The sequence below is a fragment of the Saccopteryx bilineata genome, chromosome 4 (genome assembly GCF_036850765.1).
Source record: "Saccopteryx bilineata isolate mSacBil1 chromosome 4, mSacBil1_pri_phased_curated, whole genome shotgun sequence".
In the NCBI taxonomy this organism is placed as follows: domain Eukaryota; kingdom Metazoa; phylum Chordata; class Mammalia; order Chiroptera; family Emballonuridae; genus Saccopteryx; species Saccopteryx bilineata.
In genome coordinates, this window is record NC_089493.1 from 175,957,405 (window position 1) to 175,973,161 (window position 15,757).

Here is a 15,757-nt window from a genome sequence, read left to right on the forward strand (position 1 = left end):
TTCAAATTCTATTCATACATTCATTTATTCAACAAAGATTGATTGTCTATTATGTGTCAGGCACTGGGTACACATCAGTAACCATAAGTCATGGTCCCACCCCTTGTGGTGTTTACAATTTAGGTAATATCCCTATCGCTTCTTTAAAAAGCAAAACTCAACTACAAGATGTAATAGCTTAACCAAATCTTATCTGATGGAAAACAAAAGTCCTTCCTGCGTTGATCATTGCAGCCTGAGTTCAGGAATGACAGCTCCGCCCTGCTCCGCCCTGCTCCGCCCCGCCCTCGCTCCTGACTCCGCCCCTCCCTCGCGCTTGGGCCGGCTCCTCCTCGCAGTCTGTTCGGCCCTTCCCTTCTGATCTCCCTCTCTTGCTCTCAGCTCCGCCCCGATCCCGCGTTCCGCCCCGCCTCTTTCCTCTTCCGGCCCCGCCTTCGCCCCTCAGAACGTGGGGTCTTGACGCCCACGCCGTTGGGAGGGGCCCGAGGAGAAACCTCTGAGGTGCCAAGTACGGAGAGGTCTGTCCTAACGCAAGGCCTGGCAGTCCCAGATCCCCCCACGGGGCGGGACGAATCTGGAAGTGGCTGCGCTTAGCTTTGCATAACAATGCACAGCTTTGCATAACCCACGCAGACAGGCATTTAAAGGCGTCGCCGCCAGCTCCAGACCTCGTTAGTTATCCTTGCGCAGACGCACCTTTTGCAATGATTCCCCTGATGCGAGCTCAGCTCCTGATCGCCCTGGCCTTGCTTCTCGCCGGCCCTGAGGTCCTTGCAAAGTTCTGGAGAAAACAGGTGAGTGCCCCTCTTTTAGGAGGCCTAGCGGGTTGGGATGGAATATGGGGAGTAGCTAGTCCCGTTTCTAGAATTCTTTCTCTGCAACAGAGCCTCCAAAAGTCACTAACTGTGGGACTCCGAGTGGGTCCCTTTTTTTCTAAAGGGTTTGTTTCCTAACGTGGTTAGAAGCAGCAGCTTTTCTCTACCCTTCAAGGTTCTGTCTGCTGGTCTAATAGTCAAATCGACATGAGACAGATTAACAAGAGAAAATAACCAAATTTACCGGTAATTCCATACTTACATGTGGGAAACATGCCCAAGTGGCACATCACGGGGAAGCCTGTTCTGAATCCCTTCTCCAGCCTGTGCAGTGAGCGTGGTAAGGCCTTGCTCAGCTCCAGGCTTCCCTGGGAAGGTTTCACCTCACTCCCTTATGAGCTCTACTGCCCTCTTTCCAACGTCAGAGGGACCTTTTGCCCAACTGGAAGACCAAGGCCCTGCTCCCAGGCCCAGAGACTCAGCCCTGTTTACCTGCCCCATGAAAAAGCCTGGCCCCATCCTTTCTCCTCTGAATTGCTCTGTGGCTCCACTTGTCCTGATGGGTGGGTGGGCTTGAGATGCCCTTCAAATCGGAGAGTCCACGTTGTGAGCCATGGAGAGGCTCTAACTTCCGAGTTTGCCCTTTCACTTCTCAATCACTCCAAGCTCCAGACCCTTGGGAAAGGGAAGTTCTGTCTAGAGGCGGATTAAGGTCGGTTGAGGCCCTGGGTGCAGAAGAAAAAAGAGAGACAGGGAAAATAAAAATACATGTTAACCATATTTTTAAATAAATAAAAAATAGTATGTACCATTAATGTTAAAATTGCACATATGAGGCCCTGGCTGGTTAGCTCAGAGGTAGAGCATCAGCCTGGCATGCAGGAGTCCGGGGTTCAATTACCGGCCAGGGCACACAGGAGAAGTGCCCATCTGCTTCTTCACCCCTCCCCTTCTCCTTCCTCTCTGTCTCTCTTCCTCTCCCACAGCTGAGGCTCCATTGGAGCAAAGTTGGCCCGGGTGCTGAGGATGGCTCTGTGGCTTCTGCCTCAGACGCTAGAATGGCTCTGGTTGCAACAGAGCGACACCCCAGATGGGCAGAGCATCGCCCCCTGGTGGGCATGCCGGGTGGATCCCGGTCAGGTGCATGCGGGAGTCTGTCTGACTGCCTCCCTGTTTCCAACTTCAGAAAAATACAAAAAAAATAAAATAAAATAAAATTGCACATATGAAACCAAACTTGGTGTCATTAGAAAAAAATATCAAGTTGGCAGGGCCCTTCAGAAGTTGAGGCCCAGGGAGCGCCCGCTGTTAAATCCGCCTCTGGTTCTGTCATTCTGAGACCTAGAGAAGCTATATAGTTTCATCACCTCTTGGCTGCATACCTGCAAAGAGAAAGGCCCAGCCTGGATCCCCTCCTTCAAACCACTTTGGAAATATTTGATAGCGAGGAATAGTGTGGTGTAGGCAGGGGAAGGAGGGCTAGGACAGAGAGCTGCAGGCATGGCTTTGATCCTACCTGTCTCTAATCCATGGCAGGGCCTGTGGGCCCTTCCGTCCTTAGTCTCTTCATGTGTCATTTGAGCATGATGCCAACCTGCCTTTCTTGTGGTTGTGGGTGAGGGGAAATGCTCTCAAACAGTAATTTTCAATCTTTTTCACCTCATGGCACACATGAACTAATTATGGATATTCTGTGGTACACCAAAAAAAAATTTTTTTTTTGCTGATCTGACTAAAAAAATAGGTATAATTTTGATTCATTCACATCAGATGGTGATTGTTGTGTTGGCTGTTGTCGTTTTTTTAATTTGACCATCTAAGGGAAAAGAGGTCAGTGCCCCTGACTAAACAGTCAGGTATTGCGTGTCTTAAAAAAAAATCTCACGGCACACCCATTGAAAATTGCTGCTCTAAAATCTTAAATAAAATGATATAAGCCATTGGACTTCGCCTCACCCTGCCACCGGGCAGAGAGTCCGTTTTGCCTATTGAGTGAAGGAGCTAGGGACTTTGGGCTGCTGCTTCCAGAGGGTTCACAGTTTGTCCGTGAATGTGGGTTGAGAATGTTCCTCTTGGCTCCAGGTCTGACCGCTATGAGGTGGAGTTCCGCTAAGGTTCAAGCTTGCCCTACATCCCCATGCTGTGAGTCTTGGCTACGGCTGCCATTCCAGACCATTCCGGAGGGTCTTAGGTTGGCAGTTTTGGATAGGCCTTGAGACATCCTGGAGTTCACCCACTTCACTCAGGCCCCTAGAGAAGGATAGGGAACTCACGCAAGATGACACAGCAAATGGCACTTCTGATCCTTATCTGCCATTATCCAGGACTGCTCTGGGCTCATGTGATTCAAAGCCCTGACCCTGAGAACACAGGCAGAGGAAGTCTGTGGGGTGGTGATGAGTGCTTGAGCATCCAGAACACTGCAGTGCAGCTCCTCCTCTGGCACTAACCAGTCTCAGGGTGCTGTGCTGTGCTGTCCTACATCCCCATGCTAGCCAGGGGAGAATGTCTAGCCCATGCTAGGAATACAGACTGTGATCCTGTACAACTGTCATTTATTGTGCGCGTACTATGTGCTAAGCCATGTGCTTTTTCCCCCTACTAACCCTTTTTTTGGGGGGAAATAATTTTAGAATTACAGACAGGTTGCACAGATGAAACAGAGATCCCACATACTCCTCACTCAGTTTCCCCTAATGTTGACATTTTATCTACCGTGGTGCACTTGTCAAAACTGAGAAGCCAACATTGCTACATTACCATTAATGAAACACTGTACTTTTTGTTTGGATTTTACCAGTTTTTCTGTGAATGCCTCTTTGTGTTTCAGAATTCAACCCAGTTACCACGTCGCATTGGTTGTATTGGTTGTCGTGTTTCCCGGACTCCTCTGGTCTGTGATACTTTTTCAGTCAAGTGTTTTCATGGACTTGACGGTTTTGAAGAGTTGTGACCTATACTTTCTGTATACAAACTTCTCCCTCTCCCAGTAGCCCTGTGAGAAGATATAATTATGCCCATTTGCTAGATGAGGGGTAGTGAACCCCAAGAGGGTTCCCTTAGCCATGGTCTCAGCTAGTGAGAGCTGCTGAGACCTGACTTAAACCCGTGCCTGGGATTTGTACCCCTGTTTCTACCTGCACAGCTGTGTCTTTCCCCTCTGCCCTGTGTTGCCCCCCGTTTCCTCTTCCTGCACGCTGGGATGGCAAATATCTGGTGCCAGGCCTGGCTGTTGGTGGGCATTGCTAATCCAAAGCACCTCCTTTTCCGGCTGAGGCTGGACTCAGCTGCAGAACTCATTGCCACAGAAGCCTCTAGTCAGGCATCTGGAAGCCACCTTGTTACATCTACCCAAGGGCCTGGGGGAGGGGGTTGCTTAGGAGAGGGGAAGGGACTTTTCAGCTCCAACCTGGCACTCTGGATACCTCCTCCAGCCTAGGATCAGTCCTCAATGTCAGTCAGGCTGCCTTAGAATCTGTGAAAGCAACCCCCGCCCCCAAATGGCTAGTCTTCCTACCTATTCTCCAGCTGAACTCTTAATTCCAGGCACTTTTGTTTGACAGTGGCCTCCTAAGTGGTCTCCCCGCTTCCACCTTGTTCCTCCCCCAGCTGTTCTCAGCCATAAACCAGAGCGTGGCACTCTCCTGCAATGAGGTTCCATTGAACTTATAGAAAATCCAGCCTTCTGATTATGATCTGTGAGGTCCTATGAGAAATGACCCTGCCACCCCTCCAACCTTGTCAGGTCCCTGTCTACTGCACCTAGCCCAATGGCTTTCTTGTGCTGCCAGAGAGAAGCTAAGCTGCTTTCTACGACATGGCTTTTGCACACATGTCCTCTGCCTGGACATTCTTTCTTTCTGTAATTACATGGCTGACTCCTCATCCTGCAAGAGTCCCGCTTAAGTATCACTTCCTTATCACTCTATTTAAAAGTCTGTCGTTTGTTACTCTCAACCTTACCTTTTGTTTCCCTATGGCACTTGGAAATCATAGTGAGTATAAGGACAGAAGACTAAGTTCCTTAAGAGAAAGCAGGAACATTTCTAATTGTTTACCATTATTAACAACACAGCATTTAGCCCAGGGCCTGTGATCATCACTCCATACATATTTGTGGAATGAATGTTGAGGGATGAATTGATTGGTTCCTACCCTGTGTAAGGGGCTGTGGGGAACACAGGGATGAATCAGATCCTGTCGTGCCTTAGTCATGGCGCAGTGTTGCATTCCCAGGGACAGAAACCCATTCTAAGAAACTCAAGTAGAGGTATTTATTCCAGGTTTATGAGGAATCTCATGAAACTAGAGGCAAGGAGTGGAGGCTGGGATGGGTAATGGCTGTCATTGAGCGAGCCAGCTCATGCTTTGGGCGTCATTGTGTTATGAGCTTGACATACACACTCTCAGCCTTGCCATTGCCCCCTGAGGAAAGTATCAATATAAGTGCCTCTATTTAAAAGATGTGGAAATTGCGGCTCCAAAGAGGAAACTGGCTTATAGAGTCACATGATATGGTGGCCGAGCTATGATTTCAACCCGTGTCTGTTGATTAAAGCCTTAATTGACCCCATCTCTCACTCCAAAGCCATGCCCTTCACTGCCTATTTAGATAGGGGTGGAGAGGGGGGAGGTGACTCTATTGTTTTCTTTTCCATAGACCCACAGTTCTTGTTCCTTTGTTTTGGTCATGGGTCATGGGCCATGGGTCTCAGAGTTCTGGCTCCATCCCAAAACTGTGACCCAATAACAAGCAAAGCCCAAAGATCTCTGAGTGACTTTGGCTCCGTCTCAATTCCCAAATCAGAGGCAGAGAGGATCTGTCACCTAATCAGATCGAGTTAGGTGTTTCTTTCTGGCCCACTCTGGCTGTAGGGTCATTGATGGTGGGGATCAGCTGGGGCGTGTGGGACTGGTAGGTTTTCCTTCTAAGCTGGGATGTGCATGGGAGGTGTACTGTAAGGTTCTCAGAAAGGGCTGGGAAAGGTGTGAGTGGGTGGACAGGGAGTCTGCATGGTGTAGGAAGTTCGATAGATCATAGACAAGCAGGGTTCTGTGGGATAGTCAGTGGTTATGTGTAGTTGGAGCAGATGGTGGAATCAGGACACCTTTTGGAAGGTGTGGAGGAGGAGAAGTGGCTCAGCAGAGGGGAGGAGGGTGACTCAGATGGGGACAGGGCATGAGCAGTGTGATGGGCGTAAGAAAGCCCCGGTTAGGATTGGGAACTTTGTTCATTCCATTGGGATTGTTTATCAACAAGTGACTCACTGGGGATTTTTTCATGTGTCCTATCCCCTTTCTGTATTAACTGCACACCCCTTGAGGGTGGGGTTGGAATGTTAAGTTTTCCACTGTGTTTTGTGCTTCCTATTGTCCCTGTCCCTGGATTGGGGTGGGGGCGGGGTGTGTGATGGGAATAAGGTCTTGGGCATGGGCTGCAAAGGGTCCAGGTGCTTCCCTTTAAGGAGATCTCAAGACTGGCTGGAGAGGAGTGGGCTGCAGGGAGGGGGGAGATCAGAGAAGATATCTACCGGAGGCAGATGTGGTTAGCTTCCTGTTTTGAGTGAGCATCCAGAACACTTGATTCCAGTTCCTCTCCTGGCATTAACCAGTTCACGGTCTGATAGACTGTGCTTTACCGTTGAGCTCTCAGGACATTGCCTGTTGAATCTTTCACTTCAGTCCTGCCCATGAACTGAGTTGGACAAGTGTTACCCCAGGTTTACATATGCGCAGTTACAGATGGAACTCAGAGAGGGGAGCCACCTCACCCCAGGTCACACCGTCAGCACTGTGTTCTGTTGATTCTTCTGACCTGTGAGAATTCCTGTTGTCAACTTTTCTCTTCTCTTCTTGCTGCCATGATTGACCCTAGTCATTGTGGTTCAATAAGTTTTCCTGGGAGAACTGTGATGAAGGAAAGGATCCTGTGCTGATCAAAACGCTGAGTGTGGAACCTAACCCCATTGCATTTCCTGGGAATGTGACTGTCAGTGCCGAGACCCACACGAGTGTCAACCTCGATTCTCCTCTGAAGGTGAGCCTGGGGGTGGGTGGGGTCGGCCAGGAGCTGGCAGGGGCCTGCAGGACATATGCTCAGGGAACTGAACACTGGAGTCCTGGCATCCCTGAGGAGCAAAGGAGGCAAAGTAGACCTGTACTCAGGTTCATAGACTCTCAGTATCATGATGTCTGAGATTGGGAGGAATCTGATGTCAGCCCCAACAACTTTCTATTGAGGGCACGAATGACTGGTTTCCTCACATCTGGCCAAAAGTGCTCCAGCCTCCTCAACAGGGCGGCATAGTGCTCCCTGTTGTCTGACTGCTCGGGTTGGGCAATTTGGTTTTGGTGGTGACGTTATTAATTATAAAACTGACACGTCAGTTAGCAAGTGATATGTAGTCAACTTTAGAAAATGCAAATGGTCAAAATAGGGGTAAAACTAAAAGAGATTATCTGCAATGTCACTACTTTGTGATGAAGAAGTGTAAGCACTTTTAACATTTTAAAACATTCCCCCATATAATCACATGTAACACACCTATTAATTTTAATGGTTATATGTGAAAATAAGCAGTTCTCTTTGTAAATGGCCTCTTATAATCTAACTCCTCATGAGATAGTCATTGTTAGTTATTGACATATCTTGTCAGAATTTATTCTGTATTTGTAAATATATGTATTTATACTAGTGGGATTATATGACGTGCTATTAAACTTTTAAATTTTGCATCATGCTATATGTTCCATACCTCTTCCTGTGGCATTTGGCATAGATCTACCTAGTCATTTTTACTTTTTTTATTTGTTGAGAGAGAGAAAGAGAAATGGACAGGGACAGAGAGACAGGAAGGGAAAGAGATGAGAAGCATCAAGCCAGTGACTTCTTGCTCAAGCCAACAACCTTTGGGTTCAAGCCAGTGACCATGGGGTCATGTCTATGATCCAGCGTTCAAGTCGGAGATCCTGCATTCAAGCTGGTGAGCCTGTGCTCAAAGCCAGCGACCTCGGGGTTTTGAACCTGGGTCCTTAGCATCCCAGTCTGCTCTATCCACTGCGCCACCACCTGGTGAGGCTATTTAATATATATATTTTTTTTCTCTTTCTTGAAACTGGAAATGGGGAGAGACAGTCAGACAGACTCCTGCATGCCCCCAACCAGGATCCACCTGGCACGCCCACCAGGGGCGAAGCTCTGCCCACCAGGGGGCGATGCTCTACCCCTCTGGGGCATTGCTCTGCCGCGACCAGAGCCACTCTAGCGCCTGGGGCAGAGGCCAAGGAGCTATCCCCAGCACCCGGGCCATCTTTGCTCCAATGGAGCCTTGGCTGCGGGAGGGGAAGAGAGAGACAGAGAGGAAGGAAGGAGGGTGGGGGGTGGAGAAGCAGATGGGCGCTTCTCCTATGCGCCCTGGCCGGGAATTGAACCCGGGTCCCCTGCACGCCAGGCCGACGCTCTACCGCTGAGCCAACCGGCCAGGGCCCCTAATCATTTTTTTTTTTTTTCATTTTTTGAAGCTGGAAACAGGGAGAGACAGTCAGACAGACTCCCGCATGCGCCCGACCGGGATCCACCCGGCATGCCCACCAGGGGGCGACGCTCTGCCCACCAGGAGGCGATGCTCTGCCCATCCTGGGCATCGCCATGTTGCGACCAGAGCCACTCTAGCGCCTGAGGCAGAGGCCACAGAGCCATCCCCAGCGCCCGGGCCATCTCTGCTCCAGTGGAGCCTTGGCTGTGGGAGGGGAAGAGAGAGACAGAGAGGAAGGCGTGGCGGAGGGGTGGAGAAGCAAATGGGCGCTTCTCCTGTGTGCCCTGGCCGGGAATCGAACCCGGGTCCTCCGCACGCTAGGCCGACGCTCTACTGCTGAGCCAACCGGCCAGGGCCCGTAATCATTTTTAATGGCAGATATATTCTGTTGTAGATCTGTCATAATTAAATCTAATGTCGGATATTTAGTTTGTTACCAGGGTAGTTTTTTGTTTGTTTTGTTTTTTTTTGGCTTGGTAAGCAGCTTTGCAAAAATTATCCTTGAAATGCCTCTTTTTCTACTTTTCTGATCATCTAGACACAGACTTTTTAGGTCTTTTGATACAAATTGCTCAAGTGCCTCCAAATGTTTGAGCCCGTTAGTCCTCTAATAAGCAACAATGGATCTAACTTTTTCCACATATTTGTTGACACAGAAATTTGTAAAAATCCTTTCCAGTCTTGTATGTCAACTCTAATGAGGTTAAACTTCGTTTCATAAGTTTGTTTGCCTTTTGTAGTTACTTTGGGCAAGTCTAGGAAGCAATGCTACAATTAGCCACTTAACAGTTAGATGACAAATGCATTTCAACTCAAGAGTTAGCTTCAACCAATGGGTGGTGACTACCTAAAGGATTTTAAGACTGTGTGGTTTAGTGAGCGAGGGAAAAATCACATTTGATTATTCATGTCTGTCATGGGCACAGGAAAGGTAAAGAGGCAGAGGAGCTAGTATGTTTGCCTTGGAATTGACACTTTTTCAAAACTCTTCACCAGGCCGATTTAATTGTGCAGAAGGAAGTGGCTGGCTTCTGGGTCAAAGTCCCGTGTGTGGAACAAGTCGGTAGCTGTACCTATGAAGACGTCTGTAACCTATTTGACACTTTACTTCCCCCTGGGGAGTCCTGCCCAGAGCCCCTGCACACCTACGGGCTTCCTTGCCACTGTCCCTTCAAAGAAGTAAGTCCTTACGGAGGGAGAACATTGTCCTCATGGCCAGTGAAAAGACATGGGGTTTAGAGAGAAGGGTCCTTGCATTCTCTTCCTGCAGATTTGGATGTCTGTGGGTGGATGCAAATTGGTGTGATCTATCCTGAATTGTTTCTCTTTTGGGAGCCTCAGTTTATCCATCTATGAAATGGGAGACTTGAACTTCGATGTGACCTTAGCACCCTTTAGCTCTAACATTCCATGTTCTACAGTGCTATGGCAATATCTAATCTCCTGTGACTCTTAGGAGAATGGGAGGAGGGAGCATTCTTGGTGACAGTCCTAGAGGAGGTTCGAGGGGAGAGTTGCATCATTAGGCTCCCACTGATCTGTGATCCACTGGCTTTTCCACAGGGCAAATACACACTGCCCACATCTGTTTTCACCCTACCCTACGTGGACCTGCCCAGCTGGCTCAGTACTGGAAACTACCACATCCAGAGCATCCTAAGCAGCGGCGAGAAACATATGGGCTGTTTGAAGATCAATGTCTCTCTAGAGGCCGTATAATGTGGTCCCAACTACAGCAGAATAAAGTGATGTGAGGAAGGTGTCTCTCTTCCTCTGTCTTGTGTTTGTCAAGGCCAAGTTCCGATTTTCTGTCCTCCTTCAAGGCCCTTTCTATAGTGATGCCATTCCCCTCGCTGAAAATCATTTTGTGCCACTTCCATTTTAGGCGTGGCCAAGTAGCCCTACCCTGAGGTGGGGTGAACTTGGCGGTTCTTGATGGCCCAGGACATCCACCAGGGTGGCTGCTTCATTTTACCCCTTACTCCTATGGCTTGTCTAAGAGCTTAACTCATTTTCCAAACAGTCAAGGAATAAGAGGAACATATTTTGTGACCGCAAGTTCAGACTGACCCAGTCTTGCTCTCCCGAATTAACGTTATGATTTTCTCATTAAAATTTTTTTTGTCACTAACTTAAAAGCAGAGTGAGTATCAACAGTTTTCATTTTACTCCAATCCCCTTGTACAATGAGGGCCTGAAGTAAGAGGTCTCAGTCTCTTCCTCTGTTAACATCTAGGATCAGTTGACATAGTCTTCTAGATTTTTCCTGACAGTGTGGCGTCGTGTATCCGGGAGAGGCAGGACATGGGGTGGGGAGCTTCCTTAGGGGAGAGGTTTAAAGTGTTTTTTTGTTTTGTTTTGTTTTTGTATTTTTCTGAAGCTGGAAACGGGGAGAGACAGTCAGACAGACTCCCGCATGCGCCCGACCGGGATCCACCCGGCACGCCCACCAGGGACGATGCTCTGCCCACCAGAAGGCGATGCTCTGCCCCTCCGGGGCATCGCTCTGCTGCGACCAGAGCCACTCTAGCGCCTGGGGCAGAGGCCAAGGAGCCATCCCCAGCGCCCGGGCCGTCTTTGCTCCAATGGAGCCTTGGCTGCGGGAGGGGAAGAGAGAGACAGAGAGGAAGGAGGGGGTGGGGTGGAGAAGCAAATGGGCGCTTCTCCTATGTGCCCTGGCCGGGAATCGAACCCAGGTCCCCCGCATGCCAGGCCGACGCTCTACCGCTGAGCCAACCGGCCAGGGCCAAGAATCTTCTATGTATTTAAGATACTCTATAAGCTCAGGTGCCTACAGGGCCAGGCCTGAGACATAGGAGGACCACAAGGAACACACGTCTTTTCTTTTTCCTTTTTATAACAGCAGCTGATGCCCGGTCTTGAGTTGGGGATACAATCAGGGATGATGGCGACTGGGGTGAGTTGGAAAGGGCACATTTTGTATGTAGGGCCACTGCTGTCTTAGTATAGCCAGTTATGCCACCTGAAAATGTTGTGGGCTTAGTTTGCCAAATAGTCTCAACTTATTTTTCCTTAGGCAAGCCGGAAATCTAGACTTTTATAGGAGATCTTAACAGTGTTTAAATATTGTTAAGTAATTATTTTTTAAAACTCAGTGCAGGGGCCAAAGGGGCCAAACGGGCTTGTCAGTGGGGGAAATTGGCTCTGGACGGCCAATTTGTGACCTCTGATGTAAGAACATTCATGCTTTGTCCTTTTGGTCTCTCTCTCTTTTTTTTTTTTTTTAGATTTTATTTATTAATTTTAAAAGGGGGTGAGAGAGAGAGAAGGGGGAGGAGCAGGAAGCATCAACTCCCATTTGTGCCTTGACCAGGCAAGCCCAGGGTTTTGAACCAGCGACCCTCAGTGTTCCAGGTTGATGCTTTATCCGCTGTGCCACCACAGGCCAGGCTTGTCCTTTTGGTCTTGAGATAGTTCCTCTGGCCCTGGTTTTCCCCCCACAGGGCCAGGTCTGTAGTGTCTGGTCCAAGCAGTAGCCCCTACAGTGCTAGGGGAGGTAGAAGCAGCCGCTCAGAGCTGTGAACACGGTCGGGAGTGGGGCAGATCCTGAAGAGTTGGACCCACCGGTAGCGGCTGTGGAGCAGGGTTCTAGTGAAGAGAGGTGGACCACTGTCCTGCGCCCGGGTTAATCCATCGTCCTGTCCTTCATGACAACTCAACTGATCCATGGGCCAGCCCTGAATTCTGGGCTCATCTGAAGCCTGGAATGGCAACAGAGTCATGCGCCGCTTAACGTAGATTCATTCTGAGAAATGTGTCATTAGGCAATTCCGTCATTGTGCGAACATCATAGAGTGTTTACACAGCCTTGGCCTCCTGCCCAGCGAGGCTATATGGCAGCTTGTTGCTCCTGAGCTACAAGCCTGTACAGCAAGCTACTGTACTGAATACTGCAGGTAATTGTAACACAATGGCTAGTATTTGTGTATCTAAGCAGAAAAGGTACAGTAAAAATACCATTGTGTTGGCCCCAGCCAGTGGCTCAGTGGATAGACTGTTGGCCTGGTGTATGGACATCCTGGGTTTGATTCCTGGTCAGGGCACACAGGAGAAGCAACCATCTGTTTGCCTGCCCTCCCTTCTCTCCCTTTTTCCCTCCTGTAGCCAGTGGCTCGATGGTATAAGTATGGCCCTGGACACCCAGGATGGCTCAGTTGGTCTGAGCATGTCAGTCTCAGGCGCTAAAAATAGCTTGGTACTCGAGTATTGGCCCAAGATGGGGGGGGGATGCCAAGTGGCTCTCAGTTGGGGCACATGTGGGAGCCTGCCTTGCTGTCTCCCCTCCTCTCCTAAAAAATAAATAAAATACCATTGTGTTTAGGGTAATGTATAGGACCCTATGATGACTCTGAAGTTACCAAGCAATAGGAATTCCAGCTCCATTATAATTTTCTGGAACCACCTTTGTACATGTGGTCTGTCGTTGACTGAAATGTCATTATTTGGTGCATGACTAAATCTTTTTAACCGGCTGAGTGTTCCTCCTTTGTATTGGCTGTATATTTTTCTATTGATCACAACCCAGAATTTCAGGAGCGTCTGAGGGGGGCTGTTCTTGTTGGAAGGGTTTGCTGCTGTGGTGCAGACGAGCCAAGGCAATTCTGCGACTGAATCATCTCCGCTCGCAAGCTGTTTGCTGTGTCTGCTTCAATCGGCCTCATTGCATCCAGCTTCCTTGGTCTGCTCCTTTGCTTTCCAATCGCAAGGTGACTTCTCCGGCCTTTGCTCCCTTCCAGGATCTTTCAGCCTTCTTCTTACAGTTATTTCTGGATTCACATCCCTGAATTAAATCTCTGGCTCACTCAGCCTTTTTATGCCACACTTGTGTCAACTGCTCCTCCAGGTCTCTGTGAGGAGGGGAGGGAAAAATCTCAAACCCCGGGGCAAAGGAAGGAGATTTTTTAAATAAATGGTGCTGAATCATTTGGAAAAAGTTGAAATTAGATCCATTCTTCACACCATAAGAAAGAATTAAACTCCAAATGGAGCCAGGATCTAAATGTAAAAAAAATGAAACCCATACAAATACTAAAAGAAAACATAGGTGAACATCCATAGCCAATAAAAGATTGACATGTTTGACTACATAAAAATAAAAAAGTTTGTCAAGAAGAAAATATAGACAAAAGATTAATATTCCTATGTTCAAACTCACCCATGATTAGAGAAATGAAAATGGGAGCAATACTGAGATAACACCACCTTTCAGATTGGTGAACAATAAAAAGAACAACACCACACTGTGCCAGGCAAGGCTATAGGGAAATAGCCCTGGCTGGGGAGCCCAGTTGGTTAGAGCCTCATCCCTATATGCCAAGGTTGCGCGTTCAATCCCCAGTCAGGGTATATACAAGAATCAACCAATGAATGCATAAATAAGTGGAAAAACAAATTTATGTTTCTCTCCCTTCCCCTCTCTAAAAGTTAATAAGTAAAATTTTTAAAAGGGCAAAAGGAACCTTAAAAATAAAAGGCTATAGGGAAACAGGCGTTCTCATACTAAGTGACAGCATTTTTAATGGGATACTACAAAGGTAAACACAAGGAACTGCACACAAATACACTGCTTCTGGTGGTGTACCTAAGAAATCTTTGCTTAACCTGAGGCCACTAAAATTTTCTACTGTGTTTTCTTCTAAAAGTTTTATAGCTTTAGGTTATACATTTCGGTTTAAGGTCCAGTTTGAATTGATTTTTTTTTTGTGTGTGTGTATAATGTACAGTATAGTTCTGATTTTTTTTTCATATGGATATCAAACTTTTGCAGGATCATTTCTTGAAAAGGTGATCCATTTTCCACTACTTTGCCTCTGCACCTTTGTCAAAAATCAGTTGCTAGCAATGGGTAGAGTTTATTTCCGGACTCTCTCTGCTGGTCTGTTGATTTCTTTGTCTATGTTGGCACTAACACCATGCAGTTTTGATTATTGTAGCTTTGGATCAGAGTGTTAGCCTCCAACTTTGTTCTTTTTCTAAGATATTTTGGCTATTCTAGGTCCTTTGTATTTCCATATGAATTTCAAAAACCAGCTAGTTAATTTATCAAAAAATAACCTGCTGCCTGACCTGTGGTGGCACAGTGGATAAAGCATCGACCTGGAAAGGCTGAGGTCTCCGGTTCGAAACCCTGGGCTTGCCTGGTCAAGGCACATATGGGAGTTGATGCTTCCAGCTCCTTCTCTCTGTCTCTCTCTCCTCTCTCTCTCTCTCTCTGTTTCTCTCTCTCTCCCTTTCTCTCTCCTCTCTAAAAATGAATAAAATTTAAAAAAAAAGATAAAAAAATAATGTTTAAAAAAAAATAAAAAATAACCTGCTGAATTTGGTAAATATTGACCACCTAACCATAATGAGTCTTCTGAGCAATGAACAAGGTATATCTCTCAATCTATTTAGGTCTTAATTTCTTTTTTTTTTTTTTTGTATTTTTCTGAGGTTGGAAACGGGGAGGCAGTCAGACTCCCGCATGCGCCTGACCGGGATCCACCCGGCATGCCCACCAGGGGGCGATGCTCTGCCCATCCGGGCATCTCTCTGCCACGACCAGAGCCACTCTAGCGCCTGGGGCAGAGGCCACAAAGCCATCCCCAGCGCCTGGGCCATCCTTTGCTCCAGCGGAGCCTCAGCTGCGGGAGGGGAAGAGAGAGACAGAGAGGAAGGAGAGGGGGAGGGGTGGAGAAGCAGATGGGCGCTACTCCTGTGTGCCCTGGCCGGGGATCGAACCCGGGACTTCCACACGCCAGGCCGACGCTCTACCACTGAGCCAACTGGCCAGGGCTGGTCTTAATTTCTTTTAGCAATTTGTGATTGTTCTCCACTAGTAGGGAGAAATACAATTGAACTTCATATACTGAACTTGTATCCTGAGGCTTTGTAAACTCAATTGGTAGCAGTTTTATAGATTCCATTGGATTTCCTACATTGGAAGTCAATGTTGCCTTCATACGAAGATAGTTGTACTCCTACCTTTTTAGTCTGGATGTCTTTTATTTCTTTTTATTGCCCAGTCTAGACATCTGGTACAATAATGACTAGATTTGTGGGAGTGAACATCTGTTTTGTTTCTGATCTTACAGGAAAGCAAGCAGTCTTTACCCATCAAGTATGTTATCAGCTGTAGGTTTTTCACAGATGCCCTTTACCCGTTGTGAACATTCCCTCCTATTCCTAGTTGCTGGGAGCTTTATATTAGGAATATACATTTGCTTTTGCCAAATTCTTTTCTGTGTCTATTGGGATGATAATATATATATTTTTCCTTTTAGTTTGCTATGTGAATTAGATTGATTTTTCAAATATTAAGCCAACCTTGAATTCCTAGGATGAATCCCACTTAAATGATGTATTATCCTAACGTATTGTTGAATTTGATTTACTAAGATTTGTTTA

General features: G+C 47.5%; 1 protein-coding gene across 1 annotated transcript; it reads left to right on the forward strand.

Annotated features, from left to right (window-relative positions):
- The first annotated feature begins 415 nt into the window (after positions 1–415).
- GM2A (ganglioside GM2 activator) lies at positions 416–10,147 on the forward strand. Its single transcript, XM_066273036.1, has 4 exons — positions 416–794; positions 6,691–6,852; positions 9,347–9,529; positions 9,914–10,147. Exons 1-4 carry the CDS (start codon positions 705–707, stop codon positions 10,067–10,069), a joined length of 591 nt encoding a protein of 196 aa, XP_066129133.1. The 5' UTR covers positions 416–704; the 3' UTR covers positions 10,070–10,147.
- Positions 10,148–15,757: the final 5,610 nt, after the last annotated feature.

What these genes read in the sequence shown, in the direction of transcription:
- GM2A (XM_066273036.1), top strand. Translation starts at nt 705, where the DNA reads ATGATTCCCCTGATGCGAGCTCAGCTCCTGATCGCCCTGGCCTTGCTT. An exon ending in CAAAGTTCTGGAGAAAACAG is followed by an intron (nt 795 to 6,690) that starts GTGAGTGCCCCT and finishes GATTGACCCTAG; the next exon opens with TCATTGTGGTTCAATAAGTT. An exon ending in ACCTCGATTCTCCTCTGAAG is followed by an intron (nt 6,853 to 9,346) that starts GTGAGCCTGGGG and finishes ACTCTTCACCAG; the next exon opens with GCCGATTTAATTGTGCAGAA.